Raw genomic sequence first — 22,450 nt, 5'->3', positions numbered from 1 at the left:
CTCCTGTGGCTCCTCCCACAGACCCCGGTATAAAGGCGATTGGAGCCACAGACCCTTCCTCATAAAAGCCTACCTTAACCCACGTCTCAGAGTTATTGATGGTGCATCAATCTTCACAGAAGAAAGATATTCTATGTAACTCCATATACTCCACACTCATCCATTCCTAACAGAGCTGTCAAATTTACAGTGGCAAATGAGACAGATGAATGCCAAGGAATTCATTTCCAACCAGTAACACTAAACATGAATGGAATGAATTTTGGAAGTGGTGTACTGTATTGATACCATTTACTTAAATTATCTTTGCCCCAGAAAATGTAAAATGTTTTTCATTAACAAGCAACTTACATCCTGAGCAATACTGTGGAATTCAAGTGCTGTCTGTAGTACATTCTGCCTAAACTCCAGTTGGCTGGCCTGTCGATAGCATACGTCACTTAGTTGTTGTTGCAATGTCTTTAGCTCAAGCAAATCTTCTTCATCCCCTGCATTCAACAAAGCTGCAATCTGCTGATTAAGCTCAACATATACTGCAAACCATTCCTGTAAATAAATTGAAATTACAGTAAAAGACAGAGCCCTTACTCAATAACCAAAGCACATGATGTCTTTCTTTGAGAAGATTTCAATTATTTTCTATTAACAATTATTTACTAATGTTAAAGACCTGCAAAAGAGATCTGGCTAGAATATTAACTGTATAGTTTTTCAATTGCTAATGATGAAAACAAAGTACATACTATTTCCACTTGAAAGTTAACTGACAGTTTGAACATTACTAAATCACAGCATGACACAAAACAGGTGCCATACTGTATGTTCCAGCTCTTTTGAAAAGTCCCATTCCTCAGCACCTTTCCCAAATTCCCACATTGTTTTGACCTTTATATCTTCATACAATTTCACTCTGAATACTTCTATCCATTGATAGAAATACACTGCCTCTGGTCATTATATCTTCATCTTGTAAAGTGAACTCTCAAGCATTGGGACCACTATCTAAACTGTTCTGAAACATCAATAATCCATATCAATAATCAGTACCTTTTCCAGCAGTTGAGGCTAGCCTCCTTTGGCAAACAAGATAAAGATAATGGCAAGCACTGAAAATTGTATCATGGAGAACTGTGCTCTAATAACTTTAAAATGTACATTTGATCACTCTAAGATTTACCGACAAAGTTAACACAAGTATGTGATTCTGTCAATAATGGCTAATGCAATGGGGGAATACTACTGGGATGCTGTAAATAACGGCCAATGCCTTGGGGAACACTAACTGATTGGGTACAAGTTAGGCACAAATTTAGCGTTTCACATAGGAAAATATGCACAAGAAAACAATGTTTTTGGAATTATATTGAGCTCCCTTCCTTGTTACGACAAATGAAACTGCCACTAAAGAGTTGAAAGAGATTAAATCTTTCCTGATTTACTATTTAAGCATTCTAGAAATCACAACAGTATTCATTTATATCAATATGCAACAAATTTCAAACTCTCACCTTTTAAGTTTCTTAGTTACCCAACAGAATTCAGTCTAATGTTCTTAAAGATAACCCAGAATGAAGATCTAGGGCACTGACAAATACATGTGTAACATGCTGTAGGGTTTCACTGCTGTGTAACATGCTGTAAGGTTTCCCTGATAGTGTAATAGTTTCTCTGTAGCAGCAATGTTCGGGTTATGACTAGAGATAATGGGGTCTGGAATGCTGTTGTTCCTTCTTGTGAGTCTGGAAGAGAGATTTTCGCGGTCTTTTGCCGGGGAGAGATGAGGAGAGAAGATATGAATGGAGAGAGTTGGTAGACTGTTGGACAGGGTGGATTTGGAGCGAGGGTCCGAAGGCCAGCGATGATCAGAGGAGGTCGATAGAGGACGATCGGCTACTTTGCGCAATAAGTTGTTTCATAAGATTGGGCCCTTCTTCTTTCTTTTGTTTCTTTACTAACCATATAGTCAAAATAAGAACTATAAAGCTCAATCATTTAATCTCATATTGTGTACTGTTTGTTATTTTGAGCTACTGATTTGTAACAGGGGACACACCACGCAGCATCCACCTAAACAAGATTTCTTAAGTTTGGCCAGGCCAGGGGCTATCACACCCTATATTAAGCCACCAGCCGAAGGGAGAGTTACATATGTATGACATTTTACTTCATTGTAGTCTCACAGTTTCTTTCCATTGTCATTTCAATATTGTTTCCACTATATAAATGCATTTTTATGAATTGTTCTCATAACATAAATACAAAATGCAGATGTAATGGAAATGATGATGGTGACACCTTAGTGGACATTAGACTTTGAACACACAAAAGGAATTTAATGAAGTACCAGGAACAAACCAATTCAGGAAATAGACATGTTCAAGTTAACTAACCTTTCCTGACTGAAGCAAAGCATACAATGAGATGAAACAAGAAATGAATCGGGAACATTTCAAGGCAGGTTTTTCATTAATATAATGTTTAATGATACAGCATGACAACAGGCTTTTCTGGCCCAACAAGCCCACGCCGTCTAGTCACACCCATGTGATGAATTAACCTACTAACCCCCAGTCTCTGGAATGTAGGAGGAAACCCATGTGGTGACAAGAAAAACTTTTACAGACAGAGGCTGAATTGAAGCTGGGTCACTAGTTCTATAATAGCTAACTGCTATGACACCTAGTTAAGAAAAGCTATGATGAAACTGGTTTTGCACATCAGGGCAGTAAATAGCAAACAAGAATATATAAAACCTCTCACAATTATGAGTCAGACCACAACCAGAATATTTTATGAGGGAAGAAGATACCAAAGGTATTCTCAAATCAAATCCAGGAGTGGTGATTTTAAGGAGAAATTATAAAAATTGAGATTCTTTCCTTAAAGACTGGAAGGTTATGCAAAGACCTAACAGGGGTATTCAAAATCATGAGAGGTTTTAACAAAGCAAATGGCAAAAATGCATTTATTTTGGTAACTGAACCCTGTCTTCAAAATAATTAAACAGAAGAAATAAAAGGAAAGCACAGAGATACTTTTTCCACAAAAAGTTATCAAGACAACAAATTCACAATCTTATCACAATCATTTTTTTGTTCTATCTATCCTCCTTTTAAGCAACTTAAAATATTCTCCCTTTATAGTTTACACTAGCTCTAAAAAAAATCACGTTGAAGCTTCTCTCTTCACAGATATTGCTGACCCGCTGAGAACAAAAATGTATATTCAGTTTTTACACCTAAAATGACAGTGGTGAGAGAAGTTCTCATATGAACATAGCCTACATCTATGTTTTGACAATTTTATGAACATGACCATTTATTGGAAATGCCTCTGCTGATAATTTATTTTTAGAAATTTGATAAGTTCAATCGTGAATTTATTACATTACCTGCCGAGAATGTGACTATATCGCTATTAACTTTAATGGTTAGCATAATAGATATATTATCAATCTAATTCTGCAACAATTTTCAGTGTATTTGATTTAAGATAAATTGCTAATCCTAATTTCATCAGGTCCTGATTAAAGATACTTTCAGTAAACTGCCTAGCAGTCACAAAAAGCAATATTACATTTTGCATTATGTTGCAATAACTACACATGAAAGACCAAAACTGAATTTTACTTTCATTCTGTCTAAATAACTAAATAAGAATTTAGCAGTATATTACTCAATTACATTTATTTGCATTATATTTTAATTTCTCAGAGTGAGAAATTGAATGACAATTATGTCTTAGTACAACTTAAAGGGCTAGATGAGCAACCATCTTTTAAACATTATTAGCATAATACCCTGGTTACAAGATACATTACTGGAATATATTAAACAATTCTAAAGTCAACTTCTATTTTCAGAATCAAAATATTAGGGCAATTTTCCATGTCAAATTTTATTCAATATAATATTATTAGATTGCAGGGATAATTGGACATCTATATACTACGAAAACTCTCATTCTCTGTTTGTGACCTCCAATTAGCCCAAACGGTGCATTACAGTAGCACTTTTTTTTGGACTAAATCGACTTAAAATGCGCTAACTTACAGAATGCATGCAAGTTCAAGGTTATATATTCCTATAAAATTGCTCACTCGTCAATCAACAGGCCCCGTTCTCCACACCGATCCGATTCCACCTTTCATGGAAACTGCGATGCGACACCATGATGCTTGCGCACGGCCAACCTCAGCAGCGCCTCACGATGCTCACAGCAGCGACACCAACCGGACGGAGCAAAAGGGCAGAGCAGCTCTATTTCGAGTGGTCACATTCTGCTAATCACCATCAGCATGTGCAGGATTGGGACAGATCTAGCTGCCACCCATCAATAAGAGATAGTTAAATCTTATTGTAATGATGCACTTTGAGACACCCATCAAACCCTGCTGCAGTCAAAGGACAGCAGTGACTATATCACGTCCATTTAGGAGAGTGCCAAGCACATCATCAAGAATAATCAGCATCTTGGAGGCTTTGGTGTTACTGGTTCATATCTTCCATCCAGCATTAAGGTTAAAAAAAGATATTGTCAGCCTAATTATGCAGCGTGGAAAGAGAAGGGGGACATTATGGTCAAGAGATGATGCCAAACGTCGTTGGGAAGCAGCAAGGAGAGGGAGAGTACAAGAATTGGATGAGGCCAGGGCTGCACGACTCCAGGATCAAAGAGTCAGGACAAAAAAAGACGAGAGAAGAAGAGACAGAGGAGGAGAGGCATGCACGTCTCCAGAATGATAACTGGCACAGAAAGAGGAGAGAACAAGAATCGGATCAGGCCAGGGCCGCATGACTCCAGGATCAGAGAGAAAGAACAAATGGCAGAAGAGATGAAGAGATGGGGGATGAAAGGGCTACACACCTCCATAATGACAAAAACAGGCACAGGAGGAGGAGCGAGGAAGAGACAAAGGAGCAGAGAAATGCACGTCTCCAGGATCAGAGACAAACAACAAACAGCAGAAGACATGAAGAGACGGCAGATGAAAGGACTGCACATCTTCAGAATGACAACGAAAGGCACAAGGGTGGCAGATCAACCAGAAATGTTGCCATCAAATGTGTCATTCATTAAACGAGGAGGAGCTATATTTTCTTTGCTTCGCATCTTTCTTCTTCAATTTCCAAAGTGAAGCGATAGCAATAGCATTCAGGAAAATTTAATGTTCATTCTGGTCACATCAGACTGCACTACCTTTCTCTCAAAGGGTGCCCCAATGGATCACCCGGTTATCTAGTTTTTTTCTAAAAGCGTTTTTAAAATACAGATGTTACAATAAACTTGCACTGAAAAGGAGAAAGATTTGAAATCAGGTAACCCCTCATAAAAGTTCTCAAGAATAGTTCAAATAATGCATTGTAAGCAGTCAGGAGTTCCTGATAAAACTAGATCTGTGCAGCAGAGCTTTGAAACAAGAGACAAATGAAAGAAGGACTTGCACAGTGACTGGTAGACTCCTCAGTCCCTCTAGTCTACAAGTACACGCTTCTATGAAAGTGGCATTACAGGTAGACAGAGTGGTGAAGAACTTTGGCCTTCTTCGGTCAGGCTCCTGAGTATAGAACTTGGGTGGTTATGTTGCAGTTGTACAAGATGTTGGTGCAACAGCATTTGGAATATTGTGTTTGATTTTGGACATCCTACCACAGGAAACATGCCATTAAATTGGAAAGAGTGCAGGGAAGATTGTGGGAACTTGAAGGACTCAGTTATGCAGAGATATTGAGCAGGTTGAGATTTTATTCATTGGAGAATAGATGAGGGGTGATCTTTGAGTGGCGAATAAAATCTTGAGGGGCAGAGATAAGTAAACGTAGTCGTTTTATCATGGTTGGGGAATTAAGAACTGGAGATTATAGGTGGTGGTGGGGGAGGGGTTGGAAGATTTAACAATAACCTGAGGGGCAACTTCTTCATACAGACCATGGTCAGTATATGGAACGAACTGCCAGAGGGGATGATTGAGGCATGTACATTATCAATATTTTAAAATGATTTGAACATGTATATGAGTAGGAAAGGTTTTGGGCCATATGCGCTAAATGAAACTAGTTTAGAGGAGAATCCAATCAGTGTGGACCAATTGGGCTGAAGGGCCTATTTCTGTAACGTACAGCTCTATTAGACTGTTCAGTGTTTTCTTTAGAACTTGTTTGTTACATACACCTGTTAGGTGATAATTGCAGTCAAAAATAAAAAACCCTCAAAACACTAGCTGAACCAGCCAGCATAGTTACCCGTGACTACAGCAACCACCAATTTCAAAATAGATCATAACCTCCTAAGCAGGAAGGTTTATTAATGCTGTTCAGCAGGGTTTAAACTAAAGTTGCAGGGGAATGGGAACCACAGTGCCAGAGCAGTTAGTGAGAGGTTGTGGAGGCAGATGTTGTAACACCTCAGACAAAGTTGGCAATCAAAAAGTTAAGTAAGGTGCGACTAGTGTCCTGAGCTGCCTACATGTCAATGCAAGAAGTATTGTAGGAAGGTGGATGCGAGTGCTGAAGATGAGGCAGCTGGATTCGAGAGGCAATGTGTAGTGAGGAGAGGCTGTTGATACAGCAAAACTGCAGTCAATAGGATGAGCTGCAATGTAAACAGCAGACAGAATCAAAAAGGGTAAATACAGGATTGAAGGTGTTATATTTGAATGTAGTAGATGGAATAAAGTAGATGAACTTGTAGCACAGGTGCAGATTGGCATAAGTGATGTAGGCAGCACTGAATGATGGCCGAAGGAAGATTATAACTGGGAGCTTACTGTCCAAGGATACACATTATATCAAAAGGGAGGCAGGACGGCAGAGTGGCCGGTGTTCTGTTGGTAAAAAATGAAATCAAGTCATTAGGAAGAGGTAACATAGGGTCAGAAAGTGTTGAATCATTGTGGATACAGCTAAGGAACTGCAAGGGTAAAAAGACCCTGATGGGATTTGTGTACAGACTCCCAAACAGTAATAAATAATGTAGCCTACAAATTACAATGGGAGATAGAAAATGCTTGCTGAAAGGTCAATGTTACAATAGTCATGGGGGTTTCAATATGCAGGTTGGTGCTAGATTCCAGGAGGGTGAAGTGTCTTCAAGATAGCTTTTTAGAGCAGATCGTGGTTGAGCCCACTAGGAGATCAGTTATTCTGGATTGGGTGTTGTGCAATGAACTGGAATTGATAAGATAGCTTAAGGTAAAAGAATCTAGAGGGGCAAGTGATCATAATATGATCATATTCACCCTGAAATTTAAGAAGCAGAAGCTAAAGTCAGATGTATCAGTATTATCGTGGAAAAAGGGAAAATATAGAGACATGAGAGAGGAGTTGGTCAGAATTGATAGGAAAAGAACACTGACAGGAATGATGGCAGAGTACATCCCAAACAGGAAGAAGTATTCTAAAGGAAAGATGACACAACCATGGCTAACAAGAGAAGTCAAAGCCAACATAAAAACCAAAGAGAGAGCATAAAATAGAGCAAAAATGAGTGGGAAGTTAGGGGATTGGGAAGCTTTTAAGTACCAACAGAAGGCAACTAAAAAAAGTCATTAAGAAGGTAAAGATGGAAAACAAAAGCTAGCCAATAATATTAAAAAGGATACCAAGTTTCTTAAAGATACATAAATTGTAAAACAGAGGTGAGTGTGGATATTGGACCACTGGAAAACGCCATTAGAGAGGTAGTAGCGGGGGACAAAGAAATAGCAGATGAATGGAATAAATATTTTGTACCAGTATTACTGTGGAAGACACCAGCAGTATGGTGGAAGCTTTGGGTGTCAGGGGTCATGAAGAGTGAAAAGTTACCATTACTAGAGAGAAAGTTGTTGGGAAACTGAAAGGTCTGAAAGTAGATAAGTCACCTGATCAGATAGTGTAAACTCCAGAAAAAAGTGGCCAAAGAGATCATGCAGGCATTAGTAATGACCTTTCGAGAATCATTAGATTCTGGAATGGTTCTGGAAGCCTGGAAAATTGCAATGTCACTCCATTATTCAAGAAGGGAGAGAGGCCACTATTCAACAAAGGAGAGAAGCAGAAGAAAGGGAACTATAGGCCAGTTAGTCTGACCTCAGTGGTTCAGAAGATGTCGGAATCAACTATTAAGGATATGAGGTCTCGGTATTTGAAGGCACATGATAAAATAGGTCATAGTCAGCATTGCTTCCTCAAGGGAAAATCTTGCCTGACAAACCTGTTGGAATTCTTTGAAGAAATAACACGTAGAATAGACAAAGGAGAATCAATTGATGTTGCATACTAGGGTTTTCAGAAGGCCTTTGACAAGGTGCCATACATGAGGCTGCTTAGCATGCTATGATCACATGGTATTACAGTAAAGAATCTAGCATGGATAAACCGGTGCCTGACTAGCAGGAAGCAAAGAGTGGGAATAAAAGAAGCCTTTTCTGGTTGGGTGCCAGTGACTAGTGGTGTTCCAGAGGGGTCTGTGTTGTGATGAATTGCTTTTACATTTTCTGTCAATGATTTGGATGATGGAATTGTTGGCTTTGTTGCAAAGTTTGCATACGATACAAAGATAGGTGGAGGGGCAGGTAGTTTTGAGGAAGTAGAGGGGCTACAGAAGGACTTAGATTAGGAGAATGTGCAAAGAAGTAGCAGATGGAATATAGTGTTAGGAAGTGTATGGTCATGAACTATGGTAAAAGAAATCAAAGGGTTGACTATTTTCTGAAGGGACAGAAAATATAAAAATCTGAGGTGCACAGTCACTAAGAATCAAGCCCTGCTGAACGGTTTCAACCCAAAATGTCAACTGTACTTTTTACCATAGATGCTGCCTGGCCTGCTGAGTTCCTCCAGCATTTTGTGGGTGTTACTCGGATTTCCAGCATCTGCAGATTTTCTCTTGTTTGGGAGTCCTTCCTCAGGATTCCCTAAAGGTTAATTTGCAAGTTGAGTCTGTGGTGAGGAAGGCAAATCCAATGTTAGCATTCATTTCAAGAGGACTAGAACATGGATGCATATAATACTGTGTCTTTACAAGGCACTGGTGAGGCCTCACTTGGAGTATTGTGTGTAATGTTGGACACCTTATCTTAGAAAAGATGTCTGAAAAAGGGTTCAAAGGAGGTTCACGAAAATGATTCCAGGATTGAATGGTTTGTCATATGAAGAGTGTTTGTTGGCTCTGGGCCTGTATTCACTATAATTCAGAAGAATGAGGGGTGATCTCATTGAAACCTATCAAATGGTGAAAGACCTTTCTTTAAAAAAAAGAGTGGATGTGGAGAGGATGTTTCTTATGATGGCAGAGTCTAAGACCAGAGGACACAGCCTCAGAATAGAGGAGAGTCATTTTAGAATGGAGATGAGGAGGAATTTCTATATCCAGAGAATGATGAATCTGTGGAATTCTTTACCACAGGCAGCTGTGGAGGCCAAGTCTTTACATATCTTTAAGGCAGAGGTTGATACATTCTTGATTGGTCAGGGCATGAAGGCAGGAGATTGGGGCTGAGAGGAAAACTGGATCAGCCACGATGAAATGACACAGCAGACTCGATGGGCCAAATGGCCTAATTCTGCTCCTTTCTCTTATCATCTAAAATAATTTTTTGAAATGAAATTCTTGGAAGCACTCATTTTGCTTTAAAATGCAATTTAATTGCATAGTTGGAAAAACGTAGTCTTATTTGGGAAAAATATAAAAGTAATATTTTGAAGAAGTGAAACAACATCATCGGATATATGCTACATTTACTAACGAAAGAAACAGTTCGTAACATATTGTACTGTAACTAATATGCTAATTTGCATTTGGAAAATTTAATATTCTCTTCCGTTAAATCATTTTGTACAATGCTAGCAAGACTCATCTTGGTAAGCATTATTATATGAAGGACTGTGTCTCTATTTTACTAACAAGTTGTGTTGATCATTCTAATTTCAATGAAAAGTAAAAGAATGACAAGTCAACATAAACGTGCAGTTAACCTACAGCTAATCTGGTGTAATTGAACAAAGTTCTCCTTTCATTTAATAAGTAGAGATCACATGGAAACAAAAGGTCTAAGAATGCCAAAATCCTACATCCTAACAATTGCTTACCCATACACTATTATGATGCAGAAATTCTATAAAATTATGAACGATTTTATCATTATATGTGCTAAATAATAATTTTCTTGGGGTGCTATGATACTCTATGCAAGTTATTATGAAAAAGACATTTAAATTAATAGCAAGATCAAATTTTCTAAATTAATATTTCTAACAGCCACAACCACTTAAAACTATTAGAGAATGGCAATGCTAAATTATGCAAGCACTCAGGATTTGTCTAAGGACTGCGTATTTTCCAGGAGATTCATTGAAATTGTAAATCTGATTAAATAATAAAATAAGTGGGTTAACTCCCAAAAAGTTCTCATTTCCCTCCAATTAAATTTATTGCAACCATGAAATATGGTTGAGTCACAAGAGCTTGGGAGGCAACTCTATGGATCAGCACATACAAGTCCTTTTTGAAGCAAATCATGTTTTTACACTATGCAATGGTTCCAGTAAAAACTCTCCTAAACCAATAAAGACTTGAATATTCCATTTGCATATCATTATCAGAAAAGGTCATGCTAGCAGATCAAAGGCTCTATGCTTAAGTTTGTTTCAATAAATTAATAAAATAGTACATTGGCTAGAACTTGAATTCTAGCCAACTGGGCAGTGTTTATTTTACTTAGCAAAAGATTTTGTACTGTTGATTTTTTTTCCAGATTTTGAATAGACTTGATGGGAAAATGAAAAATGTGATTTACTTGTTTCCAAATTTTTTTTTGAAGAACAGTATCACTCTATAGTGAAGCAAGAAGATATAGCAAGTAGAATTTATCAACCCCCAACTTCACCAAAGATTGAAAATTAAATTTGCTGTAGCACTCGTCTGCCCCCAGGCTATGTGACTTTTAAGAGACGATGGTTGGCATGGTGCATGAATGCAGTACAGTCTGTTATTGCTTACTTTGAAACATCGTAGTGTACAGACAAGTACAGTGAATTCCAGTTAACTGGGGAACAACAGGACCAGTACATCTTGGCCCATTAAGTGGCTGTCCCATTAGCCAAAATTTCATGGAAACAGTTAAAAAGGTATAAAAAACAAAAAATGTATAACTGAACAAGTTATGCATTTAAATGAAATACAGAACAAACTAAAACAGTACCAAAACTACTACAGTACTATAAAACTGTGCATTAGCTCCTAATAGTTATTGACGGAGGATTTCATTCAATGCACACTGACGTGCTCTTTTGATTGACTGTAAATGAACAAAACCTAGTGTAGATAGTGGACTGCCTTCAAACAATGCTTTTGATGATTGCATTTTCCAAATCTTCATTTTAATTGTCACATTCAAGATGATTGCCGATGCCCTCAAATTCTTCATAGTTCCTACCTTATTGAAGTAGCAAAATAATTGATTTTTACTCCAAGTCAGAATGCTTGAAACCACAGTGAGCAAAGCAGTTCTAAATTATCTTACTGTTTATTACTCCCTAACTATTAGTGACAAAGATCACTGCTTTCTGAATAGAATCACATAAGTGATGCTATTTAAAATCTGTTTGCTTGATGCACGGCTGTGTCTAACAGCTGTGCAAGTGCAGTTGACTGACGCTAGTTAGAAAATGTTCGGCAAGTCTCCTGTCCCAATCAAGCAACATAATGTCCCAAATAAATGAAGGGAATCCTGGCTTTTTTAAAACTTTGATTTTGTTCTTTAAGACCTGTCCCAAATTAGCAGCTGCCCCGATTAAACGATGGCCCAATTAACAGGAAGCTATTGTATTTTGAATATTAATAGCTTCAAATTCTACAATATTATTAAGTTTAAAATTAATTTTGAACCTTAGCATCTGTCACACAAGGCCAAGACTCGTAAGCGCCCTTGAAGTGGTCATTTGATACTCTCAAGTACAGTTTCTTCTGGAATACTAATCCAGTCATTATGTTTCTCGCCTCTCGTTCCATCTATTTCAGATGGAAAAATTATGTACTGTAGAAAGACACAATTTATGGATATTTTATTTGCATGATATTTTATCAAAGTAATTTACTTTTAAATCTCATCTTTCCAATGCTAACTTCTACAACCAAACTAAATTATAGCCAACATTATGAATTCTTTCAAAAAAAAACCCAAAGAAATGCTTGCATTCTTAAATCTATGAATGCCAAATACACTTATTTTGAAAACTTGCAAAACCAATCGCTTACACTGTGCTGACTTTCTATTTCTTCATGTTTTTGTTGTAAGGCTTGTGAAGCTCGAATAGAATCTCCAATACCCCACTGTGTCCTGAGTTGCTCTGATCCAGGTCCTTCCAGCCAGTTCACAACCTGAAGTGAGAAAATATTTTTGGTGATCTGAATAGCAAACCCTTGTCACAACAAAGTTATCAAGTATCTATAGAAAAATGAAAATTCAAAAATATGCAGTACAATATAACTGAGGGGGCAAAGCAGCAATATAAAATTGCACAATTTCAGTATTAAGTTAAAAAACTCTTGGTATTGATTCTTAAATGACATGGATGCTGCCTGCACACTGCTGATGCAAATTGTGCCAGTCATCATTTCAATGATTGCATTAGTGTTTTCCAACCAACACTCACCAAGATATGCCGAGCAGACCAACTGTGACATCAACATTTCGTGCTTTCTGATGCCAGCAGAAACTGGATTTTGGTGCAATCAATTTGCGATTTAATTTAATTTAATTTAGTGTTTGATGAGGAGTACAATAGGTCATGCACCATAAGATGCAAATACATCCCTGCAAAAGTTTGTGCAGTGAACTGATAAATCATACGTGTAATTTCTGTTTGAGATAGATAAGGGCGTGGTGATTGAAAGGCTATTGCTACTGTTAGCAGGACATGAAATTTTTTATGCAAGATCGCTAATCTTCTGCAGCACTGGATTCGGGTCCTTGGGAATTAATACATGGAACAATAGACTATTAGACATCTGGTATCCCTGGGAAAGGGGCAGGGTGGGGGGGCTGCTGAATATGCTGTTTGCATGAAGAATACCCCCAAATATTACAGTACATCACACACTACCATTCTATGCTTAAACCTTTAGTAAATGGCAGAACTACTTGAAATCTCCCGAGCTTTTTAAATATCAATGTTTAACACTGCAGAAGGCATGCCAGTGGTCATATCTCATTATGAATTTGAGGAGATTTGGTATGTCACCAGAGTCTGGCAAACTTTCATTCTGACGGACCGCATCACTGTCTGGTATGAGAGTGCCAATACATAAGATCAGAAAAGCTATAGTAGATTATATACTCAACCAGCACCATCATGGGCACCACTGAATGAATTCCTCCGTTAATAACTATTAGGAACTAATACAGTTTTATAGTACTGTAGTAGTTTCAGCAGAGTTCTAATTTGTTCTGTATTTCAATTAAATACATAATTTTTTTACTCAATTATATGGTAGCTTGTCTTTTTATACCTTTTTATCGCTTTCCAAGAAACATCATCGGCTAATTGGGGCAGTCGCTTTAATTGGGCCAAAATGTACTGATCCCGATGTGTCCTAATTAACCGGATTCACTGTACTTGGTTGATTTTTCTTTGCAGTATATTTTACATTTGAACAATGGCACAGGAAATACAATCTTAAAGTTTGTTGATCAGATAAAAGTAATGAAAGGTCAGCTTCAGCGGATCATAGAGTTTGACTCTAATCAGAAATCTCTTTTAGCTGTAGAATTCAACTCAATGAACGAACAGTAAACACAACTCAGATCAAACCACCATAGTTTGCTGAAAGATCAGTAATTTTTGTTCACCTGCATAACTTTTTGCTGTATCTCCTCAAGTTGAGTACGTTTACTACGTTGTCTACAGACCTCTTGATATCGTGTATACTGCTCTCGTAGAGAATCCAGTAGTTTTACAACTTTGGGCTGAGCTAACAACTCATCATCCATTGGGGACCACGACATGCCTCCTTCTAATCCATTAAAGCGCCGCTGTTGCAACTCTGATAGCAGTTCATGACCTTCAGAATAAGGTTAGAAAATGTCTAAATACATATTCAGTCTCACAATACATACCACAAGTCAAAACATCATTTACGTGAAAAATAAAAGCGTAATTTGCAAAAAGACGATGCATAGACACTTTGTTTAAGGAAATATTTGCTTGGGCACAGAACATTTTCTTGTAAGGCTAATGGCTGCTGCCTTTTGACATAATTTAGGCACTTAATCTAAACAATTATCTGAAAATTTCCTGTTTGCATGTAATTTTATGCCTTCATAAGGATAAATTTCAGAACAAAAAATAGAACATATCCTATTGTACAAGACTTCAGGAAACTTGAACAAATATGCAAAAACTTTAGAGCAGGCGAGGAGGGGAGTGTATAGTGAGTCATAGCCAAAAAAAAATTGTGTAACAAACCAGATTTGATTAGGGAGTTTAAAGGAATGCTTTGGAGACAGTGATCAGAATACCAAACAATTTACTTAGCAAGAAGCAGCTAATATTGGATGTATTGGTATTACAGTTGAGTAAAAACAAATACAGAAGTATGAGAGAGTTGAATGGAAGGGGAAACTAACTGGGATGATGGTAGAGGAGTAATTCCAGAGTTTCTGGAAGTAATTTGGAAGAATCAAGATTGGTTCAGACCAAAGAAGAGGATGAGGGAACAGTGGCTGATGAGTAAAGTCATAGAAAGCATAAAAGCAAAAGGGAGAGCAAAAATTAGTGGGAAACTTGAGGTTCTAGTGGGTAACTTTTAAAAACCAACAGAAGGCAACTAAGACTGCAACAAGGAGAGAAAAGATAAAACATGAAGGTAGACCAGCTAATATTATAGAAGAGGATATCAAAATTCTTCTTTCAGTTAAATGAAGAGTAAAAGAGAGGCAAGAGTGGACATTGGACATTGAAAATGACGCTGGATAGGAAGTACAGGGGAGGAAGGAAATGGTGAACAAATTGAATAAGTATTTTGCATCAGTATTCACTGTGGAAGACACCAGTGGTATGACAGAAATTCAAGAAGGTCAGGAGGCAGAAGTGAGTGTAATTGCTATTACTAAGGAGAAAATTTTGGGAAGCTGAAAGGTTTGATGATGTACAAGTCACTCGGATCAGATGACTACAGGATTCTGAAAGAGATATTTTAAGAGGTTATGCAGGAATTAGCGGTGATCTTTCAAAATACACTAGTTTCTGGATAGTTCCAGTGGACTGGGATCTGCAAACACAATTCCACTCTTTATGAAGGGAGAGAGGCAAAATGTAAGAAATTATAGACAATTTAATCTCACTACAGTGGTTGACAAGATTTTAGAGTCTATTATTAGGGATGAGGTTTCAGACTACTTGGAGGCACATGATAAAATAGGCTGAAGTCAGCATGCAAACAAAAATGCTGGAGAAACTCAGCAAGTCAGGCAGCATCTATGGAGGGGAATAAACAGTTGGTGTTTTGGGTGATTGGGATTGGGAAGGGGATAGAAGCCAGTATAAGAAGGTGGGTGGTGGGGAAGGAGTACAAGCCAGTAGGTGATAGGTGAAACCAGGTGAGGAAGAAGGTGGCTGGATAGGGGACGTGTGATGAAGTACAAAGCTGGGAGATGATAGATGAAGGTGGTGAGGAATGAAGCAGGAGGAATCTGATAGGAGAGGATAGTGGACAATGGAAGAAAGGGAAAGAGAAGGGGCACCAGAGGGAGGTAATGGAAGGGTGAGGAGAAGAGAAGGAGCAAGAAGAGAACCAGAATAGAGAATGTAGAGAGAAGGGGCAGAGGAGAGAAATTACCAGAAATTAGAGAAATCTTAGATCATGCTAACAGGTTGGAGGCTACTCAAATGGAATATGAGATGCTGTTCCTCCAACCTGAGCATGGTCTCATTGTGGCAGCAGAGGAGGCTATGGACCAACATGTCGGAATGGGAATCGGAAGTTGAATCGAAATGAGTGGCCACTGTGAAATTCTGCCTTCTGTGGGGGATTGAGCAATGGTGCTCAGCGTACCAGTCTCACGGATGTAGAGGTGGCTGCACTGAGAGTGCCCAATCCAATAGATGACCCCGACAGATTCAGAGATACAACTTTGCCTTACCTGGAAGGATTGTTTGGGGTCATGAATAGTGGTGAGGAAAGAGGTATAGGGGTATGCAGAACACTTATTCTACTTGGAGGGATAAATGTCAGGAAGGAGATCAGTGGGGTGGAACAAATGGACAAGGGAGTCATGCAGTGAGCAAAACTTATGGAAGGTGGAGAGTGTGGGGGGGAGGGAAAGATGTGCCAGGTGGTAGGATCCTATTGTAGATGGGAGAAGTTACGAAGAATAATGTGCTGGATATGAAAGCTCATGGGGTGGTAGGCAAGAATAAGTGGAACCCTATCTATGCTATGGCGACAGGAGGATGGGGCACGAGCAGATGTGTGGGAAGGAGATGCAGGTGTGGGCACCATCAATGGTGGTGGAAGGGAAACCCCACTCTTTAAAAAAGGCAGACATCTCAGATATTCTGGAATGGAAACCTCATCCTGAGAAGATGCAGCAGAGACGGGGGAGCTGAGAAAACTGAACAGCATTCTTACAAGTGACAAGGTGGGAAGAGGTATAGTCAAGAGAACTGAGAGTCAGTAATTTATAAAAGATAACAGTAAATAGTTTGCCTCCAGAGCTGGAGAGAGAGAGATTGAGAAAGAGGAGAGATGTGTCAGATATGAACCTAGTAAATTCGAGGGCAGGATAGAGGTTGGAGGCAAACTTGATGAAATTGACCAGCTCAGCATGGGTGAATAAAGCAGCACCAATGCAGTCATCAAAACAGCGTAGTAAGAGTGGGGACCCATGGTTGTACCTTAGGCTTAGTGAATATGGGAGGAGCCAAAAGGGAAATTGTTGAGTGTGTGAACCAATTCCACCAGGTGGAGCAGGGTGGTGGTGGAGGGGAACCAGTTACATAGGTTGTCCAGAAGGAATCTGAAAGTTTTAAATCCTTTCTGATAGGGGACAGAAGTGTACAGAGACTGGACATCCATACCGAAAATGAGGTGATCAGAGCCAGGGAACTTGAAGTGATCAAGAGCGTGCTAACGGTCATGGATGTTGGTGGGAAAGGACTGAACGAAGGGAGTCAAAATACATAGACAGAAGTTCATGGGGCAGCAGCAGGCAGATACAATGGGCCTACTAGGACAGACAGGGTTGGATCTTGGATCTTGGGCAGAAGGGAGAAATGAGCAATGAGAAGTATGGGAACTATGAGGTTGGTGCCAGTAGATGGGAGATCTCCTGAGTTGATGAGTTTGGTGATGGTGTGGGAGACAATGGCCTGGTGCTCTTTAGTGGGGTCCTGTTCAAGAGTAAAGTAAGAGGTGTTGTGGAAGTTGCTGCCTGGCCTCAGCAAGGTAGAGATCAGTCCACTACACTACAAGAGCACCCTCCCCCATCTGTGGGTTTGATGGTGAGGTTGAGATTAGTGCAGAGACAGTGCACAGTACTGTGGTGAGAGGGCATGATGTTTGAATAGGAGACAGGACTGCTGAAGATGAGACAATTTCTATCGCATCAGGAGTTAGAAATTACAAAAAAATCCAGAGTGAGGTGTCTAAGAAGAGGAGGAGGGTTGAAGATTGGAGAATGGGTCATCGGAGGGGTGGGGATCCTTGCTAAAGGTGTAGGCTCAGAGCCAGAGGTGACAGAAGAGAGCTCAGTGTCATGGCGGATGAGGAAAACACTGAGGTGCGAGCACAAGGCAAAGGCAAGGCCATTGCTGAGGATAGAACGTGCTGACTCAGAAAGGGGAAGGTCACAGGGGATGGTGATTACAGGGCAGGGATTAGAGCTGGGGTCAGGGGAAGGATGACTGGCATAAGACAAAAAGTGGGAATGATTTACTCTTGTGTTCTGGATCACTGTCTTGTTATATTATCCAACTTCTATTATGTTTCATGTGACTGACCACTACCTTGACATTCTCTTGTAAAAAGTCTTCATAAGATTTTGAATTAATTGTTTCCTCAATGATTTCAAGCAGTCCAGGCCCTGAAGCAGCAAAGCAGCCCCAGCAATTGGTGTGTAGTGTTCTTATTCCTCCAAACATAGTAGAGTGCATTTCTGCCAAAAAGTTCAACTTTTGTCTCATCTGTCCACAGAACATTGTCTGAGAAGCATTGTGTAAAATTCAGGTGGTCTTTTGCAAAGTTGAGAAATGTAGCAATTATTTTCATTTGGAGAGCAGTGGTCTCCTCCATGAACACCATTCTTGTTCAGTGTTTTTCTTATAGTGAACACATGAACAGAAACTTTAGCAAGTTCTAGAGACTTCTGCAGGTCTTTTGCTGTGTTACCCCTGGGTTATATTACACTTCCTTCAGCATTGCATGTTGTGATCTTGATGTGATCTTTACAGGACACCCACTCCTAGGGAAAACAGCAACAGAACTGAATTTCCTCCATTTGTAGACAATTTCTCTTACTGTGGACTGATAAATACTCAGGTCTTTAGAAATGCTTTTGAAATCTTTTCCAGCTTCATGCATCTCTATTTTCTTCTTCTTCTACTTCTTCTTCTTCTTCTTCTAAGGTCTTCTGAAATTTATTTTAATCGAGACATGGAGCACATAAACAGATCTTTCTTGAGAAGAGCAGGCTTTATCAGTAACCTGACTTTGTGTGTCTTTTTTTATATAAGACAGGGAACCTCTACAACTCACACCTCCAATCTCAACTCATTGATTCCAACTGACTCTAAATAGCTTTTGTAGAAGGCATTATCCCTGAGTTTCACATATGTTTTTGAACCTAGACTATGACTGTTTAAGTGGTGTACTCAGCATTGACGAGAAGTAGTACAGTAGTACAGTAGCATGTTATTAGTTTAGGCAGATTGTGTTTGTCTAGTATTGCGACTGAGATGAAGAACAGACCACATTTTATGAGTAATTAATGCAGAAAACCAGTAATTGCAAAGGGTTCACAAATGTTTTTCTTGCAACTGTGTGTTAATAACTTGTTTGATGAAAGTGATGGCTTTGCGGCCAAGTTGGCAAATGGTACAGAGATAGGCAGAGGGAAACGGAATACGCCGAAGGAATAGGACAGTTTAGGAGAACGGGCAAAGAAGTGGCAGATAAAATACAGTGTGGGGAAGTGTATGGTCATGCGCTTTGAGGAATAAAGATGTAACTGATTTTATAAATGGGAGGGGCGGAATTCAGAAGTCAGAGATGCAAAGGGATTTGGGAAACCTATTGCAGGATTCCCTGACGATTAACTTGCAGGTTTATTCATTAGTATGCAATGTTACCATTCATTTTAAGAGGACTAAAATATAAAAGTAAGGATGTAATGCTGAGGCTTTATAAGGTATTGGTCAGACCACACTTGTAGCACTGAGCATTTTTGGGGCTCCATGTCTAAGAAAAAATGTGCTGACATTGGAGAGTGCCCAGAGAATGTTTATGAGAAAGATTCTGAGAATGAAAGGTTAACATATGAGGCACATGGGTCTGGGTCTTTATTTTAGGAGAATGTGGGGGGATTTCATCGAAGCTTACTGAATATTGAAAGGCCTAGATAGAGTTGATGTGGAGATTATGTTTCCAATAGTGGGAGAGTCTAGACCAGAAGGTATAGGTGCAGAAGAGGAGAATAAAAATGAAGAGGAATTTCTTTAGCCAGAGGGTGGAGATCTACAGAATTCAGTGCCACAGACAGCTGTGGGTACTGTCATTAGGTCTTCTTAAAGTGGAGGTTAATAAGTTCTTGATTGAGAGCCAAAAGTAAACTTATTATCAAAGTATATACAAATTACGTATTTACCACCTTGAGATTCATTTTTTTGCAAGCATTTACAGAAAAATAAAGAAATGCAATAGAATTTATGAAAAAAAAACAAAGACTGACAAACAACAAATGTGCAAAGGAAGACAAATTGCACAAAAATATACATAACATTGAGATCATGAATTGTAAAGCCCTTGAAAGTGAGTCTGTAGATTGTAGGATCAGCTCAGAGCTGTGATAAGTGAAGTTATCCATGATGCTTCAGGAGCTTGATGGCGATAAGTTAATAACTGATCCTGAACCAAGCAGGATGGGACTTAAGGCTCCTGTACCTCTTGCCCAATGATAGTTACAAAAAGAGAGCATGACCTGGATGGTAGGGATCCTTTATGTTGGATGATGCCTTCTTGTGGTAGCACTCCACATAAATGCACTCAATGGAGGGGAGGGCTTTGCCTGTGATAGACTGTGCAGTGCCCACCACTTTCTGTACACTGTTCCATTCTTGCGCATTGTTATTTCCATTACAGGCACAAGAGGAAAATTAATTGGTCATGACTGAAAGGTGACACAGACTCAATAGGCTGAATGGCCACATTCTGCTCCTATGTCTTATGTCTGATGGTCAAACAAGGAAGAGTAGGTGTTTTAATTATCTACCAAAAAAACCCTTCAACATTGCTCTGCCAAGAATGATTATTCAGATTAACAACTTGACAATGCACTACCTAATCTAATGAGTTCACCATGAGAACAGCTAAGTAGACAACAGACCTATTGGTCTTCCTGCTTTCCAGGTAGAATGTGACTAGGTACATCCTCAGAATAGTTGCATGCAATGATTGCCACCAGATGAGTGGTAGCATTTATTTTTGAGCAGTACTTCATTATAGAAAAATGCAAACGTTGGAGGTCATCTGTCATAAAATGGAACACATCCTATAAACTTGGAGGAGCTATAGTTCAAATGAACCACATTCTGAAACAAAATGGAAGTATTTGCAGAGCAGGATATTTAAATATTTAACTAAAATAGAGGGAAAAGATGAACAGTTGCATCTACAGACTGAATGCAAAGCCTATTCTAGTTTGAACATTTTGAACATTATTTCTATGAGCAACAGATAATCTAAATTACGATCAAGAACCAAAAAAGAACATTAATGGGAAAGTCAATTTTTGCATATGGGAGAAGGTAATAGAGAATTCATGAACTGTCTTTGGGAATAAACAAACAATACACTGATGAAAGCAGTGGCAAGCTTTTTAAACATGAAAATCATCATTGTTATTGATATTGTGGCAGCTTTAGTGGATACTTGTATAAGGAGGAGTTTCCTCTTTTAAGCAAATAAAAAGTCCATGATCACATTATCTGAATGGTAACATAATAATACACTGCCATTTGCTACACATTGTACTATATCTGCACATCTAAAACAAACACAGAAATAGAACTTGACTCACTTTTCAAACAACTGATAATAAAATATGTTAAAATGCATATATATCAAAATCTACCTGTTTGTAATACTGTTTCTGGATCCACGGAAGGAAGAAAACTGTACTCTACAGGTCTGCAAATTTTAAAAGAGGGTTAATCTTTTTAGTTGCCATTTGGGATACAAAACAAAAATCATAGAAGTACCAGTTATGGACTTTTACCATTTTGGTTGGCCTTAGAAATCTCTAAAGTTTACCTCCATCTAACGACAATAATCGATACTATGTCATTTATGATGTACTTAAAGACGGGCGTCAGCAAATTTAAATCAAAGAACAATTCAAAGTTTAACAGATCTAGCTTGGGTCTGAAAATACAAAGGGTGATTGATAAGTTTGTGGCCTAAGGTAGAAGGAGTCAATTTTAGAAAACCTAGAACATTTATTTTTCACATACCGGTAGTCCTTCCTACATTTACACACTTAGTCCAGCAGTCGTGGAGCATACAGATCTTGGAATTTCATAAAGTGTCCACAGCAGGGGTGATTGATAAGTTCATGGCCTAAGGTAGAAGGAGATGTTATACAGCTCTCGTTACATGCACATGCAGTTCAACTCTGAGCAATTACGCAGAAAGTTTGAAGTTAATAACATCTTCTTCTAGCTTAGGCCACAAACTTATCAATCACTACTGGTGAGTTATTAACTTCAAACTTTCTGCATAATCACTCAAAGAGTTGAACTGCATGTGACGAAGGCTATATAACTCATCTCCTTCCACCTTAGGCCACGAACTTATCAACCACCCATGCTGTGAACACTTTCTGGAGGTCCAAGATCTGTACGCTCCACGGCCGCTGGACTATGTATGTAAATGTAGGAGAGGACTATGTCGAAAACTAAATGTGCTAGGTTTTCTAAAATGGACTCCTTCTATCTTAGGCCACAAACTTATCAATCACCCCTCGTATACTTTGCCTAAAACTAAAATACTACATTTAAGAGGGTCTTAAGAAGAATGCATGAATGCAAGCTACTCAAGATGCTTGTAATGTGAAATACAAAATGCTGGAAATACTCAACTGGTCAATGGAGAGAATATAGCAAACAAGAAAGAGTTAATGCATTAGGTCCATGACTTATCAGAGTACAAAACACTAACATGCAATTTGCTTAGAGGTGCTTATAATTCACTGATG

The 22,450-nt window shown here is 38.8% G+C and overlaps 1 protein-coding gene across 4 annotated transcripts in view; it reads right to left on the bottom strand.

The window, feature by feature from the left end:
* Nucleotides 1-22,450, bottom strand: part of sestd1 (SEC14 and spectrin domains 1) — a 128,313-nt gene that overhangs the window by 17,238 nt on the left and 88,625 nt on the right. For all 4 annotated transcript variants that reach the window (XM_073047108.1, XM_073047107.1, XM_073047110.1 and 1 more), the window contains exons 9-12: nucleotides 21,329-21,384; nucleotides 13,832-14,043; nucleotides 12,238-12,360; nucleotides 352-546 (exon numbers count right to left, since the gene is read on the bottom strand). In XM_073047108.1, coding sequence (XP_072903209.1) covers nucleotides 352-546; nucleotides 12,238-12,360; nucleotides 13,832-14,043; nucleotides 21,329-21,384 — 586 coding nt within the window. The remainder of the gene's footprint in view (nucleotides 1-351; nucleotides 547-12,237; nucleotides 12,361-13,831; nucleotides 14,044-21,328; nucleotides 21,385-22,450) is intronic.

Source organism: Hemitrygon akajei, chromosome 5 (assembly GCF_048418815.1).
Source record: "Hemitrygon akajei chromosome 5, sHemAka1.3, whole genome shotgun sequence".
In the NCBI taxonomy this organism is placed as follows: domain Eukaryota; kingdom Metazoa; phylum Chordata; class Chondrichthyes; order Myliobatiformes; family Dasyatidae; genus Hemitrygon; species Hemitrygon akajei.
The sequence above is the reverse complement of the archived record's forward strand: the minus strand, read 5'-3'. Positions and strand labels throughout refer to the sequence as shown.